Raw genomic sequence first — 27,098 nt, forward strand, 5'->3', positions numbered from 1 at the left:
CGACTCTAGAGGAGATGGGGTTGCGAGCGCTGGGATCCCCGATGGGCACTTCGATAAACCCATTAGAAGATCGGGAACATAGTGTCGAGGGAGCCACATTGAGTCCGCCCTCAAATACAGCCCCTCCGAGAACCGGAGATGTTAGAATTGCTTCGGAGGAGCAGAGCTTCGGTGCACCCGACGACGGACAGACCCTGGTTGCTGCAGGAGGAGGCCCCATAGCAACTTCCTCTCCTGTGGAAACAGCTCATTTGCGAGGACAGGAGGTACATTCCCTCTCCTCGCACTCACAGGAGAATGCACACGGAAAAAATGGAGGATATCAGAGACCAGCTGTTGTGACTCTAGAGAGTCTTTGGGATGCAATTCAGGGTTTGAATTCTACCCTGCAGCAATTTTCCAACTCAACGAGAGGAGAGATGGCTGAGATCAAACAAATCCATGGAGATTTTTCTGGCAAGCTCGAGGGCCACGCTGCCAAGATTGAGGTACTTGAAAATGAAGTTAAAACTTTTAAGAACTTTACCTCGAATGTTTCTAAGGATAAAAACTTTCAGTATCGCAAAATTGAATATCTGGAAAATCAGATTAGGAGGAACAACCTAAGACTCTTAAATTTCCCTAAGTCACCTTTAATGTCACCATTAGAAATGTTTAAGAAATATCTTACAGAAGTTCTACTTATACCTTCTGAACATATTTCACCTATAACAAGAATTCAGTATATTTCGGGTATAAGAAATTCTAGGAATACCTCTTTACCTAATCTGAATGTGACTCAAATTCTTGAAAACTAATTGGAAATAATAACGGAAAGGACCACTGTAGTGGTGACGTTTGCCCTCGAGATTGACCGTAATAATATTCTTTAATTGTATTTCAGCCATATAAAAGACAATTTTCTAGGTTCAAGAATTCAAATGTTTCAAGACCTATCGAGGGAAACACAAAAAAGAAGGAAAGAGTTTTTGCAATTAAAATCGAGAATCCTTAATTTAGGTGGAACCTTCTATTTGATGTTTTCCTGTAGATGTGTTATTTCCTTAAATTCCTTGAATTACATATTTTTTGAACTGGGGAAACTGTCAGAATTTATTTCGAGTAAAGAGTAAAATAAGAACACCTGATTGTCTAACTATGTATCGGCTGTGCTTATCGTTTGATCCTTCCGTTTCTTATTATTGACTAATTCTAATTTAAATTTTCTTTGTTCTTGAACCAAATTGTGGACAAAAATTAGAAATAATTTTTCCTGACTTTCTTTGTTATATTTCAAAATTGCCATATGTTTGTGTTATTGCATGAATGTAAAATGAAAATTCATAAATAAATAATTAAAAAAAAAATACCTGAGCTGGTGAGGATCCCCAAGCCCCACCAGCTGCAGAGGTCGTCCGGAGGCAAGAACAGCTCCCTCTCCTTCTTGCCCAAGCTGGCTACACTGTGCACATGCTGCCGTTACCCTACCCCCTTGTGCATACTCGGTTTTCGTGTATGTGCATAAACTAAGTGTATGCAGCAGGGGGAGACCAGCGTGATGGCAGCACATACAGAGTACCATCGTTTGGAGCAAGTAGGAAAGAAAGCTGTTCTTGAGGCCGGAGGACCTCTGCAGCAGGTGGGGCTTGGGGATCCCCACCCAGCCATAAAGGTTCACTAGAATTATGGGTGGGCCTGAGTCCAAAGTAGGTGGGTCCAGTCCCACCTGGACCCACCCGTGGCTATGCCACTGCAAATACCATAACAAACAATAGGTACTGGAACAGTTTAATGATTCTTTAGATAGAAAGTGGTCTTATAGAACAGGGGAAATGATTGAAAAAAAAAAAACCCCAGTAGTACTCCCGAATTCTATATACGGCACTAAAAATTTCAAACACAAATTTGGACACATGCCCAATTTGCATGTGCAATTTAATTAACAAGCCAATTAGTGCCAGTAATTGGCTGCTAACAATCAATTATTAGCATTAATTGGCAACAATTTGGATTTGCACGCATAGCTTGCTATGCGCTATTCTATAAAGATGCTCACGCAAATCCTTTAGCACATAACTGAAAAGGGGGTGTGGCCATGGGAGAAGCATGGATGGCTCAGAAGCATTCACTAAAGATGCATGCAGTTTTATTGAATTCGGGAGAATCTGTGTCTAATTTACACTCAAGGATTTATACCAGGTTTCAGTTGGTGTAAATCCTCACACCTAAAAGATGGGTGCAGATCCCGGTGCTATGCAATATTCTATAAATGGTACTCAATTTGTAGCATCATTTATACAGTATCACTTAGGATGCAATTATTTTGGTGCCCAAATTTGGGTGCCATTTACTAACCTACCCCATGGTAACATAATAGATAATGGCAGATAAAGACCTGCATGGTCCATCCAGCCTGCCCAACAAGATAAGCTTCTAGTCAGGGGCGTAGCCACGGGTGGGCCTTGGTGGGCCCAGGCCCACCCATTTTCCCTCCAGGCCCGCCCATCCGCATTGCTGTCTCCCTTTTGTCCCATGGAGGCAGCGCTTCCTTCCTGCCCTGTCTTCTCCCGAAGCTCGGCTGCATCGGTCCCTCCCTGCAAGTAGAATCCTCCTTCGCCGGTCGCGCAGCTACGCTCCTCCCCCTGCCGCGTCTATCTGGCCCTCTGTGATGCACTTCCTGTTTGGGGCCAGATGAACGCGGCAGGGGGAGGAGCGAAGCTCCATGTGCATGGCAGCGCAGCGCAACCGGCGAAGGAGGATTCTACTTGCAGGGAGGGACCGATGCAGCCGAGCTTCGGGAGAAGACAGGGCAGGAAGGAAGCGCTGCCTCCGTGGGACAAAAGGGATAGAGACAGCGCGAAGGATGCGGATGGGCGGACCTGGAGGAAAAATGGCTGAGCTGCTGGGACATGGGAGGGAGAGGAGGAAGGGGCTGGAGGGAAGGGAGAGAGTTGCTGGGACATGGGAGGGAGAGGAAGAAGGGACTGGAGGGAAGGGAGAGAGCTTCTGGGACATGGGAGGGAGAGGAAGAAGGGACTGGAGGGAAGGGAGAGAGCTTCTGGGACATGGGAGGGAGAGGAAGAAGGGACTGGAGGGAAGGGAGAGAGCTACTGGATATGGGAGGGAGAGGAAGAAGGGACTGGAAGGAAGGGAGAGAGCTGCTGGGACATGGGAGGAAGAGGAAGAAGGGACTGGAGGGAAGGGAGAGAGCTGCTGGGACATGGGAGGAAGAGGAAGAAGGGACTGGAGGGAAGGGAGAGAGCTTCTGGGACATGGGAGGGAGAGGAAGAAGGGACTGGAGGGAAGGGAGAGAGCCTCTGGGACATGGGAGGGAGAGGAAGAAGGGACTGGAGGGAAGGGAGAGAGCCGCTGGGACATGGGAGGGAGAGGAAGAAGGGACAGGAGGGAAGGGAGAGAGTCGCTGGGACATGGGAGGGAGAGGAAGAAGGGACAGGAGGGAAGGGAGAGAGCCGCTGGACATGGGAGGATAGGGAGAGAAAGAGGGGAGATGGATGGAAGGATGCAGAGAGAAAGGGGAGAGACTGGAAGGATGTGGAGAGAGAGAGAGAGGGGGGAGACTGAACAGAAAAGGGTAGAGAGATAGAGACACTAGATGGAAGGATCAGGAGAGAGGGTAGATGGGTGGAAGGATGAGGAGAGAAAGAGGGAAGACACTGGATGGAAGGGTAGGGAGAAAAAGGAGACGCTGAATGCAAAAGAAAGAGGGGAGCTGCTGGATGGAAAGAGGGAGAGGACAGAGTAGGGAAAGATTGGAGAATAAGAGGAAGGGGCATGTGGAGAACAAAGGTGAGGAAAAGATGAAAAGCCATAGGTGGTGAATGGACAGGAAACCCTGGCAAGAGAAAGACGAAGGAAAGCAGAATCTAGAGACTGGGAGCAACACAGTGAGAAAAAGTAAATGGCCATACAACAAAGGTAAAGAAAATAATTTTATTTTTAATTTAGGATAAAGTAATATGGTACCTGTGTTAATAAAGTTTCAGAGACCAATACTTCCTTCCTTAGGTCAGGAGAGGATACCATAACAGCGTTATGCTGACCTGAGGCAGGAGGTTTTGGCCTCTGAAAGCTCATTGAAAAGGGTGTTAGGCTTTTAAATAAATTTTCTGAAACCTGATGCACTGAAAAGCAGCACTTTACCCCTATGTGACAAATGCATCTGATTAGTGTGACTAAATTTTGCTGGGGAAGGGGGATAGAGAGAAAATTTTGTGCCCACCCACTTTAGGTTCAGGCCCATCCAAAATTGGCAGTCTGGCTACGCCACTGCTTCTAGTATATGATAACATATGCATACTTGATCTTGAGTTGTCCTTTTCATTTTCAGGACACAGACTGTAGAAGTTTGTCCGGCACTGGCTTAATTTTCAATTTCAACACTTTTTATTATTTTAAAATTAACAAACACAAATTCAAAAAGACAATGCTAGCAAACAGAATAACAGTAACACAATAGGAATGAGAACATTAACATAATCTTAACAACAGAATGAAGCCTGCTCTGTCCAACCAGATCTATCTAGCCATGATCGGAACACAGACCATAGAAGTCTGCTTGGCATTAGACTTACTTCCCATCTACTGGATTTGCCGCTTAAGCACGGCTAAGTTGATTTGATTCCATTCTCTTTCCATATAGTAATCCTTTGTGCTTATCCCATGCTTTCTTGAATTCTGTTAAATTTTCATCTCCACCACCTCCCATGGACGGGCAAATCAGGTATCCACCACCCTCTCTTCCTAACGTTACTCCTATGTTGATCCCTCTGTAACCTCAGTTCATGTGACAAGGCGGTGGCCGTAGCTAGAAGGTTGTTAGGCTGTATAGAGAGAGGTGTGACCAGCAGAAGAAAGGGGGTGTTGATGCCCCTGTATAAGTCGTTGGTGAGGCCCCACCTGGATTATTGTGTTCAGTTTTGGAGGCCGTATCTTGTTAAGGATGTAAAAAGAATTGAAGCGGTGCAAAGAAAAGCTAAGAGAATGGTATGGGATTTGCGTTACAAGACGTATGAGGAGAGACTTGCAGACCTGAACATGTATACTCTGGAGGAAAGGAGAAGCAGGGGTGATATGATACAGACATTCAAATATTTGAAAGGTATTAATCTGCAAACGAACCTTTTCTGGAGATGCGAAGGAGGTAGAACGAGAGGACATGAAATGAGATTGAAGGGGGGCAGACTCAAGAAAAATGTCAGGAAGTATTTTTTCACGGAGAGAGTAGTGGATGCTTGGAATGCCCTCCCGCGGGAGGAGGTGGAAACGAAGACGGTAACGGAATTCAAACATGCGTGGGATAAGCAAAGGAATCCTGTTCAGAAGGAATGGATCCTAAGGAGCTTAGCTGAGATTGGGTGGCAGAGCCGGTGGCGGGAGGTGGAGATGGTGCTGGGCAGACTTATACGGTCTGTGCCAGAGCCGGTGGTGGGAGGCGGGGCTGGTGGTTGGGAGGCGGGGATAGTGCTGGGCAGACTTATACGGTCTGTGCCCGGAAAAGGACAGGTACAAATCAAGGTAAGGTATACACAAAAAGTAGCACATGTGAGTTTATCTTGTTGGGCAGACTGGATGGACCGTGCAGGTCTTTCTCTGCCGTCATCTACTATGTTACTATGTTACTATGTCGTCTAGTTCTACCGCTTACTCTTCTCTGGAAAAGGTTTGTTTGAATATTAATACCTTTCAAATATTTAAACATCTGTATCAAATCATTCTCATCCCTCCTTTCTTCTAGGGTATACATATTCAGATCCTCAAGTCTCTTCTCATAGGTCTTTTGATACAAACTCCTTATCATTTTTGTCTCTTTTCTCTGAACTGCTTCAAGTCTTTTTATGTCCTTAGCAAGATATGGCTTCCAAAACTGAACACAGTACTCCAAGTGAGGCCTCACCAATGACTTGTACAGGGGCACCAACACTTCCTTTCTTCTGCTGGTTATATCTCTCGCTATGCAGACTAACATCCTTCTAGCTAAAGCCACTGCCTTGTTGCATTGTTTTGCTGCCTTGAAATCCTCAGACACTATCACATGAAGGTCTCTCTCCTGAGCTGTGCTCATCAGTCTCTCACCTCCAATCTTGTACATCTCCTTTGAATTTCTGCAACACAAATGCATCACTCTGTACTTCTTCACATTAAATTTGAACTGCCAAACATTAGACACACAAATGGTAACAGAACCCATGAAGGAAGGGCTGCCAGATCTAGTGCTCCTACAACCCCAAACAAGATAAAGCACCAAAGCTCAGTAAGGCTTGGGGGTGGAGGGGAGGGGGGAATTTGAGGTGGTTGTATATGCATGTGGAATGAGTGTGGGATGAGTGATAAGACTTTGGAATGGCTGGTTGGTATATATGTATGGAGATTCTTTTGAGCTCAGAAAAAATCAGGCTCAAATTCTCTTTTTCCTGAACATTTTTTCCAGATTGCTGCCTGATATCTGAAGAAGGCACATAGAAGGTCTCAATGAATTACATTCAACAGCTTCTTTCAATAATTTTTATGCTGGTTCAATAAAAGGAATTGCAGCCTGCAGAGAAATCCAGTTCCTCCTAAACTAGAGCAGCTATTAGAACTGCATAAAGCATAAAGAGTAAAACAAAGAAAAAAATCATTAGAGAAAGAAGAGAGGAATGAGAAAACATTTTTATTTTTACAATGCAAGAAATCCTGAAGGGACATAGAGGCTTTTATGAGAGAAAAAAAGTAAATTTTATACAGTTGACAGAAAGAATGAGAAGAAATACAACACAGGAAAACCTATTATGTTGTTGGAAAAATCATATGGCATAAAAACATTATTTCGATAGGATAGGGAAACTGAAAGCAGACTGCTTTAAAACATTAACTATTTTGTCATTATGACCATATGTAATTTTCTAACCAGTTAGCCTGTAACTGTGTACTTGAAGAGTCCTTCTTTTGCCCTGTAATTATCACAATCCTCTTAGATAAATACTCATAAGACACTCCAAAGTCTTGTAGTAAAAGGTACTGTTGATAAGGTTCAGACAGTACAGCATAAATAGCCCAGTTGAAACTTTGCTCTGGGAAGTATAAGTTTGGTTGAGAGAGGAGTAATAAGCTGTTCTTTTACAGAGTGGCCTTTCTATGGGCCCTTCAGCTGCTCTCTGTGGTGGAAGGTTCTATGGTGCAGCTGAACAATGGTGGCTACGAGAACATCATTATTGCAATTAATCCTAACTTAGCTGAGGACCAAAGAATAATTGAAAGCATAAAGGTAAGAAAGAAATGAGAATGTTTCATTTGATAATAGAATGATTTTTATGATGCAAATTTGTTTTTATACAACTTTTAGTACCATTTACTTATTGAAATCCAAGGCATTTTTTTCAGTAGTGAAAGATTTTCCACAAAGCAACAATTAGAAAATGCTGCTAGTCTATTACAGAAATAAGTCCACAAGGAATAACTGGCCAAGGAGTAACAGTGATTCAGGAGCAGGCCTACCTTCTATATACCAAATGGGAGGTTTGGGTTTGATTTCTAAGCCAGCTTCTGCTCCTTAAATTGGTTGGCCTAAGGATGCCGAAGAAGCAGTTCCTGGGGGAGAGGAAGTGACAAAGACCACCGAAGTGGAGGAACAAAGCAACCGCTAGGGAAAACGCAAAGAGAGTAAAGAAGAGTAGGGTTATTGATGAGTCTTCCAACACAAACACAATTAGTCATAAATGGGTGACATGAAAGACATTTATTGTCAAATCACTGAGAGTCTGAGACTCGACATGGAGCCGTTTCAGCATTATTGTCTGCTTCAGGAGTCTAAAAATGTATAAAAAGATACATATAAAAATGTATACTATACTAAAAACACTAACATAGAGGATTGCCAAATCTAAAACATAAAATCAATTCATCAGTCAACATATCCATAAATATTTGGTATAGCACAGAATGAGAAAATTAAAATAAATCAGAATTACAAAATATGTTAAAAAGTTTACATCGAACAGACTTCTTAACAAAAACCTTTGAAACAAAAGACTTGCATATAAATAAACATATTTCCTGTGAAAGTGAGTACAAAAACCAAAAATCTATTTTAGTGTGGAACAAAGGTATATAGTGAGAAAGTGGATATAATATATATGAAAAAAGTATATACAGAAAAAGGAGTCATACTGACCTGCCAGTGTGGCTAAACAAAAGTAGTTTGTTTTGTGTGGTAAAAATAGTTGTGTAAAGAATTGCTTAGAGTATCACCTAACAAAAGGCATTTTTTATCAAGTCGTGCTAGTGGCTCCTGGTGCAGTAATGTCGACAAAGCCCATTCACTTTGCTGTGTGTGAACCGCTAGTGTGACTTGATAAAGAGACCCAAAATGAAGAGTATTATAATAAACAAAAGACAGTGAATAGTGATAGCGGAAGTAGAAAATGTTCAGAGAAGGACAACGAAAACGATAAAGGGGATGAGATGGTTTCCTTATGAAGAAAGGCTAAAGTGGCTAGGGCTCTTCAGCTTGGAGAAGGCTGAGGGGAGATATGATAGAGATCTATAAAATACTGAGTGTAGTGGAACGGTAGATGTGAATTGCTTATTTACTCTTTTCAAAAATACTAGGACTAGGGGGCACACAATGAAGCTACTAGGTAGTAAATTTAAAACAAACCAGAGAAAACATTTCTTCACTCAACATGTAATTAAGCTCTGGAATTCATTGCCAGAGAATGTGGTAAAAGCAGTTAGCTTAGCAGGGTTTTAAAAAGATATAGATAGTTTCCTAAAGAAAAGGCCATAAGCCATTATTAAGATTCACTTGGAAAAATCCACTGTTTATTTCTACAATAAACAGCATAAAATCTGTTTTACTGTTCTGGGATATTGCCAGGTACTTGTGACCTGGATTGGCTACTGTTAGAAACAGGATATTGGGCTTCATGTACCTTTGATTTCTCGCAGTATAGCAGCGCTTATGCTCTTATAACAGAAACACGCAAAATGCCAAGAGTGTAAAATGAAAGAATAAACTGGCAAAATTCAAATGAATGTAAAAAGTGTGTAGTCTTCGGGATAAGGAATTTATAGATGATAACAAACGTGAAGAAGAAACCACTAAAGTCAAAATGAATGTATAATGTGAAAAAATGTAGTAAGAGTTACAAACTCAGTAAACATTCAGAGGACAAGTCAGTTGAAAAGTAAAACAAAATTGGACAAACATAAATGTGCTTTCCTTGTAATCTGGAGCAAAGAACATGCTGTGAGCTATTGTGCAGGAGTACCAGAAAACATGAGTTGAAGGGAAAAACATGGCAAATATTGAGAGTAAAATAGAATAAAAGCAACAGTAGAATGAAACACTGCACTTTGGGGTCCTTTTACAAAGTCATGATAAAAACTAGCCTGCAGTAGTGTGGGCGCATCTTTTAAGCATGCACTGGGCCATTTTTTACCGTGGCTGGGAAAAAGGCTATTTTTAATGGTCCGAGAAATGGGCCTGCGCTAATATTAAAACTAGCGCACACCTATTTATGGCCTGAGCCTTTATTGCCACCCATTGACTTAGCGGAAAGGGCTCATGCGCTACCTATGCGGTAACTATACAGTATGCGCCAGTGTGGGCGCGCTGCCGGTTACTGCTGTGAATGCCTCTGTGGTAGAAAATAGAAAATTATTTTCTACCATGGGATTCGGCATGCGCCAAAATTGGAATTACCACCAGGTGCACATTCTACCCTAGTGATAGTGCCGATTGGGCCCGTGTTACCCATGCATTAGCCCTCCTGCGCCTTTGTAAAAGGGCCCTTATGTGAAGATACTCTTTTTCTGTGGAATTACTGATTAAAAATATTTTACTTTATAGAGGTGACAAACCTTTGTAAAGATTTATTGCCGAATGCAGAAATTCATCGGACTTTCCTGAGAGGTGTAAAACACCGCACATGTGTGCTAAGTCCTCTTATAAGTCATGCATGCCTCAGTAAGAATAATGATTGGCAGGTAGCACTGTATTGCCAAGTTTATCAGAGGAAAAAAATTGTTAAGCTCAACAATGTAGAGTTATATATATGAAAACAATGCCACTATAAAGTTATGCTGAAAAAGAACTGCCCGAACATGCAGGCATATCAAATGAAATCAACAGCACTACGTGTACAGCAAAATCTGATAATGAAATGGGAATATGTTAAATACAAAATGCAGAAAAGTGCTACAGACAGTGCCTTGAAATCTATGAAGCAACATCCAACATGTTTAAAATAATATGAACAGACAGCAATTGAATGCTAGTGCCCCTAGTGGCAGAATGAGGGTGCACAAATACCTGGTTCCAGAGGAAGAAGACACAGCGCACCCTTTTTTCGAAGACTGTAGGTACAATTGATAGACAATGGGTGGACAAGATAGAAGTTGGAAAAAGAAATACTGAAAAATGTTTGGTAGCTCTGAATGAGCTGGAAGGCCATCAGAGCCAGAGAAAAGTTCTGGGCCAAAGAAAGCCTAACCAATTGCACAAGGCTAACCTACCACTTCATTAACAGCATGGCAAACATTCTAGGTGACAGAAAGTATCTCAAATATTTGATCATTTGGAGATTGTTCTCAAGAATAGACCTGGTTGTGAAATGTTCTAACATGTTTACACAGTTCAAAATCCATTGTGTAAGGATTTTTTAAATTCAAATTTAAGGAATGTAGTATTCTGTAAGCATGACCAGTTTCTGTTCATATTCCTGTTAATTTGCTTCTTTATTGATCAGATAATAGTCTGTCCAATATTCATTGTGAGTTAACCGGCTGGGAACGGCCGCTGCCCAGTTAATTTGCATCTCAGCGGATAACTGGTCATTTTCAGCATCATTTAAACGGTTATCACCACTGTAAATGCCTGGTTAGTGCCAAAAATAAAGCTGGCAGCATTGGGGCATCTGGGGGAGTGACTGGTTAAGTCCCGATATTTGGATCTTAACTAGCTTGGCTTAGCGGCAAAATAAGACCATATAAAAAGCAGGCCTACCTTTGCCCGCTAAGCCATGGCCAGTTAAAAATCCAGATCTTCAATGCCTTTCACCAGAAATGGCCTGGCATTGAATATCCAGATTGAACACTGGCGGCAGGCAAAGCGCTGCTGACCGATGGCTGAATAATAGCTGGAGTGGCTATTTCTCAAATAACTTGTTATTAGCATGCCTGACATATAAGAACCTGCAGTTATACCAGTCATAGATAGGGGATAATTGTGGGTACCTAAATGTGGCAGGGATGCATGTAACTTACTGTATTCTATAGGTTGCATGCAGAAGTGGCATCCCCGCCCTTGTCCTGCCTATTCTTTGCCTATATATTTGCTGTCCTCGCATTTACATGCTATGCCACTTATGTGCGCACTTACAAAATAGTGCTTAGGTGCCTGCTAGACTTATGCCCATGAAAGTGCTAGTATTCAGTACATTTACATGTTCATGGGGTGTTTAAATGCAGGCACCCAGTTATAGAATTGAGCTTATTCTGCACACACTGTTTTTAAAAATATAAATATTGAATATTATCAATGTTATATTAAGCTCATGCTTTTTCATTCATAACTCAGGGTGGGTTACTTTCAGGTACAGTACATATTTTCTTGTCTCTCTTACTGCAATGTAACTTGTCTATGTCAAGATATATGTATTAAATATCATCTTGGGTAAATCTTTTCATAAAAGTAGTCAATAAATCTTAATAAATATTTATTTCCTTATTTTCAATATTAGAAAATGACAAAAGAAGCTTCCACTTACTTGTTCCATGCAACTAAGAAGCATGTATTTATCAGAAGTGTAAAAATTTTAATACCTTTGACCTGGAATCCAAAATCTGATTATTTACCAGTAAAAACAGAATCATATGACAAGGTAAGTCTGCTGAATATTTTTTTTATCCTAAATTTGTACTGGATAGTGTCATTAGTACAAACACCAATAAAATAACCAAGTATACATAAAATATCGACATGTTACTTCAAGATTTTACAGTATAATCCAGTGGTGGTTCCCAACCCTGGTCCTGGAGGCACCTCAACCAGTCAGGGTTTCAGGATATCCACAATGAATGAAAAACACTGAAAACAAATAACCAAAACTGACCCACTACAATAGCAAAAATATGTGAGAATAAGAGCTCCAGACCAACAGATCTATAGAGCTAAGAGTGATCAAAATGATCTATTGCTCATCATTGGCTAAAACATTCTTCCCAATATCCAACAAAACTTTGCTGTGGACTATTACTATGTAAGTTGCAATTAAGATTCAAAATGTACAAAACAAAAATACACACTTAAAGTGTCAAATCCTGTGAATATACACTGTTGTCAAAATCAAACACAGCGCAAAATACAAAAAACTCCAGGGTTAAATACTTAGCTTCAAGAACTCAGATAAGTCGTCTGTCCTGAAGTCTTGGTTCCAGCTCCGAACGATCCCCCAGCCCAACGTTGGCCAACGTTTCACTTGAGCTCAAATAAGCAACGCTGCTTCAGGGTCTTGAAAATCGGTGAAAAAACAGCACCTCAGCATAACATCGCTGTCCTGATTTTCTAACTCCTCTTATCCTCTTACCTATCTATATGTTCCATCTTTGCTTATACCCTATGCTGTCTTGGTTCCAGCTCCGAACGATCCCCCAGCCCAACGTTGGCCAACGTTTCACTTGAGCTCAAATAAGCAATGCTGCTTCAGGGTCTTGAAAATCGGGGAAAAACAGCATCTCAGCAGAACATCGCTGTCCTGATTTTCTAACTCCTCTTACCTATTTATATGTTCCATCTTTGCTTATACCCTATGCTGTCTATTAAAATGTTTTATTATGTACTCTGTTGACATTGTAAGTAGTATACTATGCCATACTTTGTATTCCTATTCGAATATTTTTACTGTTGTAATTGCCTTTGCTTGTTTTTGATTTATTCTTACTGTACACTGCCTTGAGTGAATTATTTCAAAAAGGTGCTAAATAAATCCTAATAAATAAATAGCACCTATCTTTCTTTATAGAATACTAGCCTAACCGGGTATGTTCAGCTTAACAGGTAAGCACTTATGTCAGCTATAGAGCTGGTGTTAACACCTAAGTATTGCAGAAACACGCATACTTTACAGGATTCTGTAACTTATATGCACAAGAGGTAGCCCTACCTATGCACGGGACGTGTGTATGCTCCCTAACCCATTCTTGCTGTATACGTTAAGCAGATATTTGCAGAATAGCCTTTAGGCAGAATTTTAGCATTTACATGCATTGGTCCACACATGCGCCTGTAAACGCCATTATTCTAAACATTTACATACATCATAGGAGTGTAAATGTCAGTGCCTATGTTACAGAATTGCCCTCATAGAGGCCCTACCCGAAAAAGCTTATCATGCATAGGGTGAGCGATTTTGTAACAAGCCCATTTCCATGGTTACATATTTGGCAGAAATGGCTTTTAAAATTGTGCTCCATAACTTCACTCTCTAGTTTAGTATGATGCCTTACTGTTTATATGAAGCATACATGAAATCTTAATTGTATTATTTTTTTTATCTCTGAACCAAAATTTTGTGTCTTATTAGGCTGATGTGATTGTTGCTGAGCCATACTTGAAATATGGAGATGATCCTTATACCTTACAATATGGAGGATGCGGAGAAAAGGGAATATATATACACTTTACTCCCAAATTCCTGATGGATGATTCTTTGCTCAATGTGTATGGGTCACGAGGTAATTAACTGAATGATAATTCTGCTGTTTCATTTTCAATACAGTAAACTCAGCATAAAAATAGTTCGCTCAATATTCAAAGCAACTTAAGGGGCCCTTTTACACAGTAGTGTAGATGCGTGTTTTGGGTGCGTGCAAATCATTTTTCAGCGCACCTATAAAAAAATGCCTTTTAAAATGTTTTTCCGAAAATGGACTTGCGGCAAAATGAAAATTGCCGCACGTCCATTTTGGGTCTGAGACTTTACTGCCAGCCATTGAGCTAGTGACGTGGAGGGGCATAATCAAACGAAAACGTCTATCTCCATGGGCGTTTATCTCCGAGAACAGGTCCGTGAAGGGGTGGACCGAACTGTATTTAAAAAAAAAATAGACGTCCATGTTTTATTCGACAATTTGTGAGCTGGGCGTTTTTGCTTTTCAGCGATAATGGAAAATGAAAGCGCCCGGCTCAAAAACGAATAAATCCAAGGCATTTGTTCGTGGGAGGGGCCAGGATTCGTAGTGCACTGGTCCCCCTCACATGCCAGGACACCAACCGGGCACCCTAGGGGGCACTTTTACAAAAACAAAAAAAAGTTAAAGAGCTCCCAGGTGCATAGCACCCTTCCCTTGTGTGTTGAGCCCCCCAAATCCCCCTCAAAACCCACTGCCCACAAGTCTACACCATTACTATAGCCCTAAGGGGTGAAGGGGGGCACCTACATGTGGGTACAGTGGGTTTGGGGGGGTTGGACGACTAAGCATTAAGCAGCACAATTGTAACAGGTAGGGGGGGATGGACCTGGGTGCACCTGCCTGAAGTCCACTGCACCCCCTAACAACTGCTCCAGGGACCTGCATACTGCTGCCAGGGAGGTGGGTATGACATTTGAGGGTGAAAATAAAAAGTTGTGAAACATCATTTTTTTGTGGGGGAGGGGGTTAGTGACCACTGGGGGAGTCAGGGGAGGTCATCCCCGATTCCCTCTGGTGGTAATCTGGTCATTTAGGGCACTTTTTGGGGCCTTATTCGTGAAAAAAACAGGGTCCAGGAAAAGTGCCCTAATTCTAGCTACAAACGCATACTTTTTTTCCATTATCGGCGAAAGGCGCCCATCTCTGTTCGGGTGATAACCATGCCCCAGTCCCGCCTTCACCACGCCTCCGACATGCCCCCGTCAACTTTGTACGGAGTGCAGTTGAAAACGTCCAAGTTCGGCTTTTGATTATACCGTGTTATTCGTTTTTGTGAGATAAACGTCCATCTCCCGATTTAGGTCGGAACTTGGGCGTTTTTCTCGTTCGATTATAAGCAGGAAAGTCTCACGCAGTAACTGGGCGGTAATGACCTACTCAAATCAAATACCACTTGGCGCGCACCCAATATGCCTGTCCAAAAATATTTTTCAGACACGTGCCAAAAATGAAATTACTGCAAAAGCCATGCAGTTGCCAGGCAGTAACTCCATTTTGGCATGCGTTGGGGGCATGCAGATGCTTACACTGCTTAGTAAAAGGGCCCCTAAGCAGTTAAGAGAGGCTCCTGCCTGCTTAAATCACTTGGTGGGCTGAATATCGACTCTGACCGGCTGTATCCAAAGTGGGCAGGTCAAAGGTAGTAAAGGAAGTATAGCTGGGGAGGAGCCAGCAGTTATGCTGGTGCCGGCACTGAATATTACTCAGCACATGTTTATGGGAGGCAGGTCGTAAAATGAGATATATGTTCTATTGATTTGTCAAATATCTATTGTTAAATATGTACAGAACTAACAACTAGCACTTGACAAAATATACTGTAAGGCCCATTTTAGACAGAACATAGAAATCAAAAATGACACATCCAGGTCTGGACATGTGCAATTCTGGTGGTATTTTAGAAAAGAATCTGCAAACATAGAGCCTTTCCTAAAAATACATGCAGGAATATATGTGTATGTGGCAGCATATGCGGTCAGAGCATTCATTTAAATGTGGAACCCATCAATGGAGGAAACTTGGCAACTTACGCATGGAAGTGCTGACACATGTATAACATGGTATTGCAGCATTACACGTGTATGTCTGCCATTTTGGAAACCTACACATGTGAACAGCTAGTTAACTATAGAGACCCCAATTGTTAGTTTTAATTTGGAGGGGAAATAAACAAAAGAGGAATAAGGAAGATACCTCTCTTTATCCCTTCTGTAAAGATCTGGTCGAAATGAGCACTTTTAATAATCTATATGTGCAGGGAGAAGCTGTACAGTCCAATGTTGATATAGTGGGACATTCCCTTTCTGAAATGCAGAACATATATTACTCCTGCTGGAATTCTGTGTAACCGCACAGGATGGAACTTCCCAGTCATGCAGAATTTACTTTTTTGCACAGAATCTTTACAGCAGTCCCTGCTCCCATGGTACAGTACCGTGGGAAGAGAGTCTATGGTAAAGGCTGGCTGGCTGCCCCATCCACATGCCTCGGTGGGCCTTCCCCAGGCCTACCTTAACACGCTCTGGTGGTCTAGTGGCCTCCTTGGGGCCAGGAAATAACCCTACTCTTTCCTGGCCACTGCCACTGCTCTTGCCGGTATGGCCAGTTCTTCAAAATGGCTGCCAAGACTTCAAGAGGCAATCTCATCAGACTGGCACAGGAAGCCTCGGTGGCCATTTTGAAGAAGTGGACACAAGCCAGAGTAGAGGCAGCAGGCAGGAAAGAGTGGGGTTCTTTCCTGCCCCAAGAAGTACTCCTGATGTGCACCTCTGCATCTTCTTCCACTCTGGACCGGTGAGTGCGGAGGTTGGGGGGATTGGAAAAAGATGGATAGAGTTTGGGGGGCTGGAAAAAGTGAATGGTATCTGTGTACCGGGAGGTAGGGAGGGAAGGGGTTGTAACGTAGATAAAGTGTGAGCACAGAGGGGCTATAAGGTGGATAGAGTGTGGATACAGGGAGGGGATGAAAAAATAAATATGGATGGTATCTGTACAGGGAGGGGTCTGTAAGGTGCATAAAGTGTGGGTGCAGGGGGGGCTGGGAACAAAGGTGGATGGCTGGGGGTACAAAATGTTGTTTAAATCATGACAAAATAACTTGCAGGATTTGCAAACATTTTGCGCAGAATTTCACATTTTATGCACATAATTTTGAACTTTTGGTGCAGAATTCCAGCAGGAGTAATATGTGTAGATTTTGGTTCTGCCCAAGCCCCCCCCCCCCCCCCCCCCCCACACACACACACACATCCCTTGCAGATATACATGTGTGAATGCCAGTCTTCTAAAATTAGTTTTACACATGTATGCAATGCACATATGGAAATGCCAGTATTTGAAAACTGTTTAATAAGACTTTTTAGTAGGGTTGAAGTGAATTACTTTCTACCATCAGGGCCAGCTGTTAAAGGATTGTAGCTTGTGAGCCTCTGTGCCCAGCGAAGCACAGATGAGACAACTCGGACCTGAGCTCCGCAAGGCGGCTGGACAATACTGAGACTTCACCTGGAGCGACCCCTTCCCCCCGGGGGTTGAGCCCCCAAGCCCCAGGGTCGACAGGACTTCGAGATTCAGCCAAAAGAAGAGGCATGCCAAAATTAAGGTCGGAAGTCAGGCAAAGGTCCAGGCAGGCAGCAGACAAAGAGATGGTCAGGATTCAGGCAATGGTCGAGGCAGGCAACAAACATAGAGATGGTCAGGATTCAGGCAATGGTCGAGGCAGGTATCAAACAAAGAGATGGTCAGGATTCAGGCAATGGTCGAGGCAGGCAGCAAACAAAGAGATGGTCAGGATAAAGGCAATGGTCAAACCACTAGACACAGGAACACCGGAAACACCACGAACTCCACCGAAGTTGAAGCCGAAGCAAAATGCTGACTGTGTTCTGCTCTTAAGTAGGCCTCTCATCAGAGGATCCCTGCCACAGCTGCCAGGCGAGCTTCCCAAGATGGCTGCCTCTCAGGATCGGATACAAATGAACTTCTCAAGATGGCTGCCACTCTGGAACAGATACAGGTGAACCTTCCAAGATGTCTGCCCCTCAGATGAACTTCCCAAGATTGCCACCACCAGGAATAGCAAGGTAGGTAGGGTTACCATTCGTCCGGATTTCCCCGGACATGTCCTCTTTTTGAGGGCATGTACGAGGCATCCGGCGGGTTTTGCCCGCATGCACATTTGTCCGGATTTAAGGACAAATGTGCGGGCGGGCGGGCGAGCGGCACCGTGGGTCTTCCTTCCCCTTCCCTATCACTGTGAGATGCAAACCGGAAGAAGCAGACACGCAAACAACTCAACCCCTCAGTCCCTGTTTGGTTTCATTCCCTTCCTCTGAAGCCCAAATTCCCAGTCCCAGACCAGCATCTCTCCGTCTGTCTCAAACTTCCCATTTTCCAACTTGTTTTTGAGGTTGCTAGCGAGTCACCACAGCTTTGCTTCTCCAGCTTCCACTCGCCCTCCTCTGACGTTCACGTTCTTTTTTTCTTCTGCGTTCGGTGACTGTCCCATCCCTCTGACTCTTAACTTCCTGTTTCCAGCCAGGGGGCGGTCGGATGGTGCCGGAGTAGGAAATTAGTAGGGCTGCTGGCGGGCGATCTCAGACATGAGCTTAAAGGTATGATTGGGTGATGGGGTGGGTGGTAGTGTAGTTCGAGACTGAGTGAGGGAAAGGTGCTGGATCGCGGAGGTGGAGGAGACATGCTGCACTGGGGAGTTCCGGAGAGAGAGAGAGATGACAGTTCAGTGGGGAGGTGAGGGGACGGTATTTCTGACGTGCCTCACTCCTAAGCCTGCGTTTGTGGAGAGTATGTGTTTTTGGTACACGTAGTGCTGATTTTGAAGCGAAGAAACAGTACTACAGATATCACACTGGGAAGGACGAAAGTCAGAAAGTGAGCCACTTTGACAGTTCTGGGAATAGATTTCCTTCTTATTACAGTTCCACAGACTTTTCTTTTTTATCGGATTATCATTATAGCACTGAGTGATTGTACTTGTACTGAGCCATACCTATTTGCCACGGGGCCCATTTTATTCCTAGGATGCTGGAGCAGGTACATAGTGCTAACCGTTAGTAAATGACTGCTAGAATAATCTGATGCAATTTGGGTGGATAATTCTTTTTTTTTTCTGCCAAAGTCAATAGCTGGCAAGTTAACAAGTTTGCCTTATAGATGTTAAAATTCGCTGCAGGTTAACCGTTATTCTGGTTCTTTTTTGAGAGTGTTAGGTTTTCTCTCTATGCTCTATAATCTGGTGTGAGCGGGGCAGGGGCGTGGTGTGGGCGGGGCATGGGTGGGGCAGGGGCGTGATATGTGTCCTCTTTTTCAGAGGACAAAATATGGTAACCCTAAAGGTAGGAGTGTAGCAGTACCCCCTCCGGAAGACCCCCTCCTCACCGGCCCGGTCCAGGTTTAGCAGGATATCGGGTATGGAATTCCCTCACCAGCTGAGGAGCATGGACATTCTTAGCCGGTTCCCACAAGTTGTCTTCTGGCCCGAAGTGCTTCCAGGAGAGTAGATACAAAAGCTGTCTCCCCCGACGTTTAGAGTCTAGTATCTCCTCCACCTCGTACTCAGGATCGAGCTCTGCTTCAGTAATCGCCTCCTTCCTATGGTCTGGGTGCCATCTGGAGGAGAGGAAAGATTTTAAGAGAGACACATGAAAAGCATTATGTATCTTAAGGTTTCGGGGTAACCGGAGTCGGTAGGTGATGAACCCTACTCGGGACAAAACCGAGAATGGCCCAATGATTCTGGGAACAAATTTGAAGGACAGCAATCAAAGCCTCAGATGTCTAGTGCTAAGCCATACCTTCTGCCCTGGCTGGAAAATAGGAGCCGCTCGTCTCCTCTGGTCAAAAGACCATTTTGCCCAAACTGCGGCTTGCTGCAGATGCTCCTGGACGTCTCTCCACTTGTTCTGAAAAGTAGCAAGAGTTGGCTGAAGTTGCGGAAGTACTTGAGTGACAGGAACAGGTGAAGGCAAATGTGGATGACATCCAAAAACAACAAAAAATGGAGAGGTCTGAGAGGCGGAATGAACACTATTATTATAAGCGAATATGACCCAGGGCAGTAGAGAAGCCCAGTCATCTTGGCGATGATTAGTGTAGGCTCGCAAAAAAGTCTTGAGGGTCTGGCTCACCCTTTCTGCCATCCCGTTAGTTTGTGGATGGTACGCTGACGAGAATAGTGTCGTGATACCAAAGTCAGTGCAAAGAGCTCTCCAAAACCGAGATGTGAACTGAGAACTCCTGTCGCTAATAATCCACTGGGGTAATCCATGCAGGCGGAAGATGTGACGGATGAAACTGGTGGCAAGGGTGGAAGCCGTGGGTAGCACTTTCATGGGTACAAAATGGGCCATCTGGGAGAACCGGTCGATTACCACCCAGATGACCGTGTTTCCCTGGGAAGCTGGCAAGTCAGTGATAAAATCCATCGATATCTCTTGCCACGGCTGCTGGGGTACGGGTAGAGGCTGCAGCTGCCCCCAAGGTCTTCCATGGGATGATTTACTCCGGGCACAAACGGAACATGTGGAAACAAATTGCTGAATGTCCTGTGCCATCCATGGCCACCAGTAAGAACGGGAGATAAGATGGTAGGTCTTCTGAAAAACCGAAGTGGCTGGCGAAAGTTGATGAATGCCCCCATTGGAGTACCTTCCTTCGAAGCCGAGGAGGTACTGTGGTCTTGTGTGAGGTGAAAACACCAAGGGCGGCTGGAATGCAAGCTGGATTTAGCATAGGATGAGTCTCCTCTGGTTCTCCAGGTGCCTCAGATACCCAGGAGAGGGCGTCCGCCTGCACATTCTTCTCTGCCGGTCGAAACACCAGTCGGAAATCAAAATGCATGAAGAAAAGGGATCATCGAACCTGGCGTGGATTCAGTCTCTTCATGTCCTGTAGATATAATAAATTCTTGTGGTCCATCATTATGGTGACGGGATGTGCGGCTCCCTCTAGCAGATAGCGCCACTCCTGGAGGGCCCACTTGAGCGCAAGTAATTCTCAATCTCCTATAGTATAATTCTTCTCGGTAGGGGAGAACTTATAGGAAAAGAAGAAACATGGATGCCTCTTGCCAGATTCACCGGTCTGGGACAGCATCGCCCCGGCCCCCAAAGAAGAGGTGTCCACTTCCACCAAAAAAGGCTTAGCCGGATCAGGACTCCGAAGTACTGGAGCAACCAGAAAAGCCTGCTTCAACGTGGAGAATGCAGTCAAGGCTTCTTGAGTCCAATTTCTCACATCCACTCCCTTCTTGGTAAGGGCAGTTAAGGGTGCGGTGATCAGAGAGTAATTCAGAATGAATTGCCGGTAGTAGTTTGAAAACCCCAGGAATCTTTGTAGAGCCCGGAGTCCCTGGGGTACCAGCCAGTTCCGAATGTCTTGGAGCTTAGCCGGATCCATCTGCAGTCCCTGGCCAGAGATAATATAACCCAAGAAGGGAATCTCGTGCTGGTGGAAGGCGCATTTCTCCAGTTTTGCGAATAACCTGTGCTCCCGAAGCCACTGGAGCACGGTGTGAACATGTGAAGGATGATCCAGACTGGACTGAGAGAAGATCAATATGTCGTCCAGGTAGACAATGACTGTCTTGTAGAGGAGGTCCTGAAAGATAAAGTTCACAAAGTTTTGGAACACCGCTGGGGCGTTACATAATCCGAACGGCATCACTAGATACTCGAAGTGCCCCTCATGCGTGTTAAAAGCGGTATTCCATTCGTCTCCCTCTTGGATTCGTACCAGGTTGTAAGCTCCTCTCAAATCCAGCTTAGTGAATATCCTTGCTCCTTGTAGCCAGTCAAACAACTCTGGAATTAAGGGAAGCGGGTAACGATTCTTAATCGTAATACTGTTAAGACCCCAGTAGTCAATACATGGCCGTAAAGACCCATCCTTCTTTGCGACAAAAAAAAAACCCGGCTCCTGCTGGTGATGAGGAAGGCCTAATAAAGCCTTTCTGCAGGTTCCCTTTAATATAATCTTGCATGGCCTGGGTCTCATTCCGGGATAAGGTATATAGCCTACCCCGTGGCGGATTGGTCCTGGGGAGTACCTCAATCGGGCAGTCAAATGATCGATGAGGTAGGAGAGCATCTGCCTCTTGAGCACTGAACACCTCCAGAAAGTCTTGGTATTCCTCGGGAAGAGCCGCCTGGACGGCCCGCAGGACCCCAGGAAGGGCAGGAAGAGCCCTCGTAGGAACCTCGACAGACAAGAGACACTGCTGAAAACACCGTGGACTCCACTGACCGATCTCCCCCGTGACCCAATCAATGGTAGGAGCATGGAGCCGCAACCAGGGTACTCCCAGAATCACCGGATGAATAGCCCGAGAAAGCACTAAGAACTGAATAATCTCTTGGTGAAGGACCCCAACCTGCATCTGCAAGGGAGAAGTAACCCAGGTGATAGGCCAAGGAAGAGTCGATCCCTGGATAGAGGTCACTTGAAGTGCCGGTTGACAGGGAATCGAAGACCCCCCTAGTTGTTCCAGGAGATCACTGTCAATAAAATTTCCTCTAGCTCCAGTATTCAACAGAGCCACAGTATGGATACGGTGATCCTGCCACTGCAGTTGTATGGGAACAGAAAGCATGTTTTGAGGAAGGGAAGAAGATCGACCCAGGACCATTCCCTTCATGGGTCCTGGGTGGTGGTCTTTTCCCACCTTGTTGGGGCAAACATTCACAAAATGTCCGAATTGTCCACAGTACATGCAGAGTTAGTTCCTCTGGCGATGAGACTGCTCGGTAGCGGAGAGACGATGTCACCCAACCAACATAGGCTCCTCCTCGGATCTAGAGGTCGGCTCGCTGGTGGTTCCCAGCAACCTCGGACATTGTGAACGATGAGAAAACCTCTGTGTGGACCACTGATTACTCCGCTCTTGCTCTCGCTCCTGGAATCGAATATCTATGCGAGTGCATAGGGTGATGAGGGCATCCAGAGTCGAGGGCAGTTCCCTACCCGCTAGCTCATCCTTCACACTGCAGCTCAACCCCTGCCGGAAGATAGCCGTCAGGGCCTCCCGACTCCAAAGTAGCTCAGCTGCAAGAGTTCGGAAACAGATGGCATAAGCCCCCACAGACCCGGTGCCCTGCTGGATACGCAGCAGCTCAGTAGCAGCCGATGTTGGCCAACCTGGAACGTCAAAGACCATGTGGAACCGCCGCAGGATCTCTCCCAGATCTGAAAGAATGGGATCCCGTTGCTCCCAAAGAGGAGCGGCCCAAGCCAAAGCTGGTCCGGTCAGAAGAGAGATGATATAGGTGATCTTCATGGTTTCCAATGGCTGCATTTCAAACAGCATCTGGCACTGATTCAGAAACCCACGGCACACCGAAGGCGTTCCATTGAAGCGTTGAGGTTCTGGAAGCCGCAGGCTGGGCATTGGGAGCACTGGTCTAGGAGCCGGAGCAGCGGCGGCTTGTGAATTCTGCAGGGTGGACAGCTGAGAGCAAACATCTTGTAACGTACCGGAAATTCGTTTCATCTGGGCCTGCTGTTGCTGCAGTACCTGGGTCAAGTCTGCCATGTCCGTCTTGTCCGGCGAGCTCATGGCTTCAGCTTACTGTTAAAGGATTGTAGCTTGTGAGCCCCTGTGCCCAGCGAAGCATAGATGAGACAACTCGGACCTGAGCTCCGCATGGCGGCCGGACAATACTGAGACTTCACCTGGAGCGATCCCTTCCCCCGGGGGTTGAGCCCCCCAGGCCTCAGGGTCGACAGGACTTCGAGATTCCAGCCGAAAGAAGAGGCACGCCAAAAGTAAGGTCGGAAGTCAGGCAAAGGTCCAGGCAGGCAGCAGACAAAGAGATGGTCAGGATACAGGCAATGGTCCAGGCAGGCAGCAAACAAAGAGATGGTCAGGATTCAAGCAATGGTCGAGGCAGGCAACAAACAAAGAGATTGTCAGGATTCAGGCAATGGTCGAGACAGGCAGCAAACAAAGAGATGGTCAAGATTCAGGCAATGGTCGAGGCACGCAGCAAACAAAGAGATGGTCAGGATACAGGCAATGGTCAAACCACTCGACACAGGAACACCGGAAACACCATGAACTCCACCGAAGTTGAAGCCGAAGCAAAATGCTGACTGTGTTCTGCTCTTAAGTAGGCCTCTCATCAGAGGATCCCTGCCACAGCTGCCAGGCGAGGACTCTCATTGGGCACACCCCATAAGGATGAGCTTCCCAAGATGACTGCCTATCAGGAACAGATACAAATGAACTTCTCAAGATGGCTGCCACTCAGGAACAGATACAGGTGAACCTGTTACGTCTCTCACCTGCAGTGCGGCCCGCACAGTCAGCCTAGTGTCGGTCCCGTTCGCAGTAGCAGTGGCCGGCCATTTTCGGTTCAGTCGCAATGGCCGGCTATTCCTCAGGAATATGGTGTCCGGGCTTGATGGCCGGTCGTTCTGGTCGCCGGCCGTTGGCACAGGCTTTCCGGTCAGGGTCTTCTCGGTCTTGTTGGCCGGCCATTCCGATTCGGCCTGAAGGCCGGCCACGCGGTCTGACGGCATTCCGGAAATGGGGCTTGTTTCCAGCGTGGTTCTTCCGCCGTGCCTGATCGTGTAGGATTGGCCGCCTTTCACTGCTGCGCCTCCCTTTTCCAGCAACCACCTATCCAGATTGTGTTCTCCAGCTGCTCAGGGTTACTGCTAATAAGAGGACTATTTAAGAGCCACGGTCTCCCTCATACCTTGCTTCGGCTTCTATCTTGCTAGAGGTCTGGTGCTTGTATCGTGTGCTTCACTACTACTCGTCTGCTTTACCTGCCTCGACCTTTGGACCAGACCTGATTACCTGCTGTGTTGCAGCCTGCCTTGACCCTTGGTCCGTATCTGATTAACCACTGTAGTGCTGCCCGCCTTGTTCTCTGGACTGTACCTGCTTTCCCACCAAGTTACACCCGCTCTTACCACTAGCCAGGTCAGTGGCTGCCCAACCCCGTCCAGATCCCGAAGTCCTGGTGGCCACCTGCACCTGGGGGCTCAACTCCTGGGGAATGGTGGTCACTTCCCAGGTGAAGCTAGGGGTTGTCTGGCTGCCTGACCGAGTGTGGCGCTGCTCTTCATCCACTGTGCTAAGTCGTGGCACAAGGGCTCACTACCAAGTCCTAACAGAACCTTCCAATATGTCTGCCCCTCAGATGAATCTCCCAAGATGGCGGCCGCCAGGAGTAGCAAGGTAGGAGTGTAACACCAGCGTTAAGCAAGGGCAACAAGGCTGACCGTATAGGGCCATGTGCTCCTAGGGGCCCCACAGTACCGAGTCAGCTTGGCAACTGGCTGCTGACCAAAAGTTAAAACTTCTTTTCCCTTTCCATTTATATCTCCCTCTCCATCTCCTTCACTTTTCCTCCTCCTCCCCCTTGGTAATCATGTGTTGGCAGTAATATATTACTTTTAAAAGTAATGAGTAACTATAACAATTACTTTTGTGCAACTGTAACGAAATAACTGTAATATATTACTTTTTTCAGTAATGAATAATATAATGTTGTGTTACTTTATGTAGTTACTTTTTACTGACACCCAACTGATTTTCTTCGCATCACTAAGGATTGGTAGCATGGAATGTTGCTACTAATTGGGTTTCTGCCAGGTACTTGTGACCTGGATTGGCCACTGTTGGAAGCAGGATACTGGGCTAGATGGACCATTGCTCTGACTCAGTATGGCCCAACTGTTTGGGGAGGCTAAAGGGGGTGGGGTTAGGGGCGGAGCTTACCTCCATAATTGTCTGACAACACACAGAAAAAAATAAGTAAAAATAAAATAGTCACAATTAATACCTTTTATTAAATTTAGACATTATCAAATGTCAAAGAATAAAGTGGTTGCTCAAAGCATATACTAACCACAATTGCTCAACTGCAAAACACTATGCACAACTTTGTGCAAAAACACACTCAGAACCTTACTGTACCATAAATATTACACTGGGCAGACCCTAATACACCAATATACCATCAACAATATGAAACAAGGGATCATAATATCACAATTCTCATGTAAAGCCACAAAACAACCTTTTAGGGTGGATAGTGTTCACAATGAGCTACTTTTATTAACGATCATATGTAGATCCTTCAAGAGGTAGTGTGTCATGATTCACGCTCTACACCCTTTCTGATGTTTTGGTGCCACCTCAGTAAGGCCAACACACAATCTCTCCACTGCAAAACACTATACACAAACTTGTGCAAAAACACGCTCATAACCTTACCAAACCATAACAGCACTAATTCCAAGGACAGGACGAAGTACAACCTTATTCGTGGAAAGGCAGCACTATAATTACACCGAGCTCTAAAACACCAGTACACAACCTAGTGAAACAAAAAAAACAAACAAAAAAAAAACAAAACAAAAAGGGCTGCAAATACTACACACTAGCAGAATACTGCATCTTGATCACACATGAAAAACACATGACACAACAGATATGAAGGCAAATACTGAACTGGAAAGTTATTATTATTATTAGCATTTGTATAGCGCTACCAGACGCATGCAGCGCTGAACACCTGACATAGAGAGACAGTCCCTGCTCAATAGAGCTTACCTCAAGAAGTCGGACTCAGCATGCAGCAATACTAGAAAAATTGAAACTTACATGCAAAATATTACAAATGTACATTTCCAAAAGCTGACATATTCCAATTAATAAATTCTGAATAAAAAATGTTTTCTACCTTTGCTGAGCATTTAGTTGTTCTATTAGCTTTGGTCCTAGTGTCTGCTGCTTTATGCAGTGTCTTCTTTCCATTTGATATTTTTTTCTCTCACCATGTCCATCATCCTTCTGTGTCCTTATACATCCTGTCTACCATCTGTAGCCCTGTCCCTATCCTATCTCCAGTTTCAACATCTGCCCTCAAAGTGTTCCAATCCAGCCCTTAAATCCAGCAATTTCCCCTCCATCCATATAAAGCATTTCTCCTCACTCCCACCCCTCCCCTCCATCCATGTGCATCTACTTTCTCTGTCTTCACTCCCCTCCATCCATGTCCAGCATTTCTCCTCTCTCCCTTCATCCGTGTGCATCTCCTTCCTTTATCTTTCCTTCCCTCCATCCTTGTCCAACATTTCTCCTCTCTTCCCTGCCCTCCACTCAATCCATGTCCAGCATTTCTTCTCTCTTCCTTCCCCTCCATCCATGTGCATCTCCTTCCTGACTTCCCTCCCCTCCATCCATCCATTTCCAACAACTCTCCATTTTCCCCTGCCCTCTCCTCCATCCATCCATCCATATCTAGCAAATTTCTTCTCACCCCTGCCTCCTCCATCCATCCTTGTTGTCCAGCAATTCTCCACTCTCCCCTGCCCTCCCCTCCATCCATGTCCAGGAACTCTCCATTCTCCCCTGCCCTCTCCTCCATCCACCCATATCCTGCAAATTTCCTCTA

At 44.9% G+C, this 27,098-nt stretch overlaps 1 protein-coding gene across 1 annotated transcript in view; it reads left to right on the plus strand.

Moving 5' to 3' along the window:
- The first annotated feature begins 1,537 nt into the window (after nucleotides 1–1,537).
- The window catches only part of LOC115472442 (calcium-activated chloride channel regulator 1-like), a 105,050-nt gene continuing 79,489 nt past the window's right edge, over nucleotides 1,538–27,098 (plus strand). Inside the window, exons 1-4 of the mRNA XM_030206731.1 lie at nucleotides 1,538–1,618; nucleotides 7,127–7,243; nucleotides 11,721–11,861; nucleotides 13,563–13,713. Coding sequence (XP_030062591.1) covers nucleotides 1,538–1,618; nucleotides 7,127–7,243; nucleotides 11,721–11,861; nucleotides 13,563–13,713 — 490 coding nt within the window. The remainder of the gene's footprint in view (nucleotides 1,619–7,126; nucleotides 7,244–11,720; nucleotides 11,862–13,562; nucleotides 13,714–27,098) is intronic.

This window comes from Microcaecilia unicolor, chromosome 6 (assembly GCF_901765095.1).
Source record: "Microcaecilia unicolor chromosome 6, aMicUni1.1, whole genome shotgun sequence".
NCBI classification, from domain to species: Eukaryota; Metazoa; Chordata; class Amphibia; order Gymnophiona; family Siphonopidae; genus Microcaecilia; species Microcaecilia unicolor.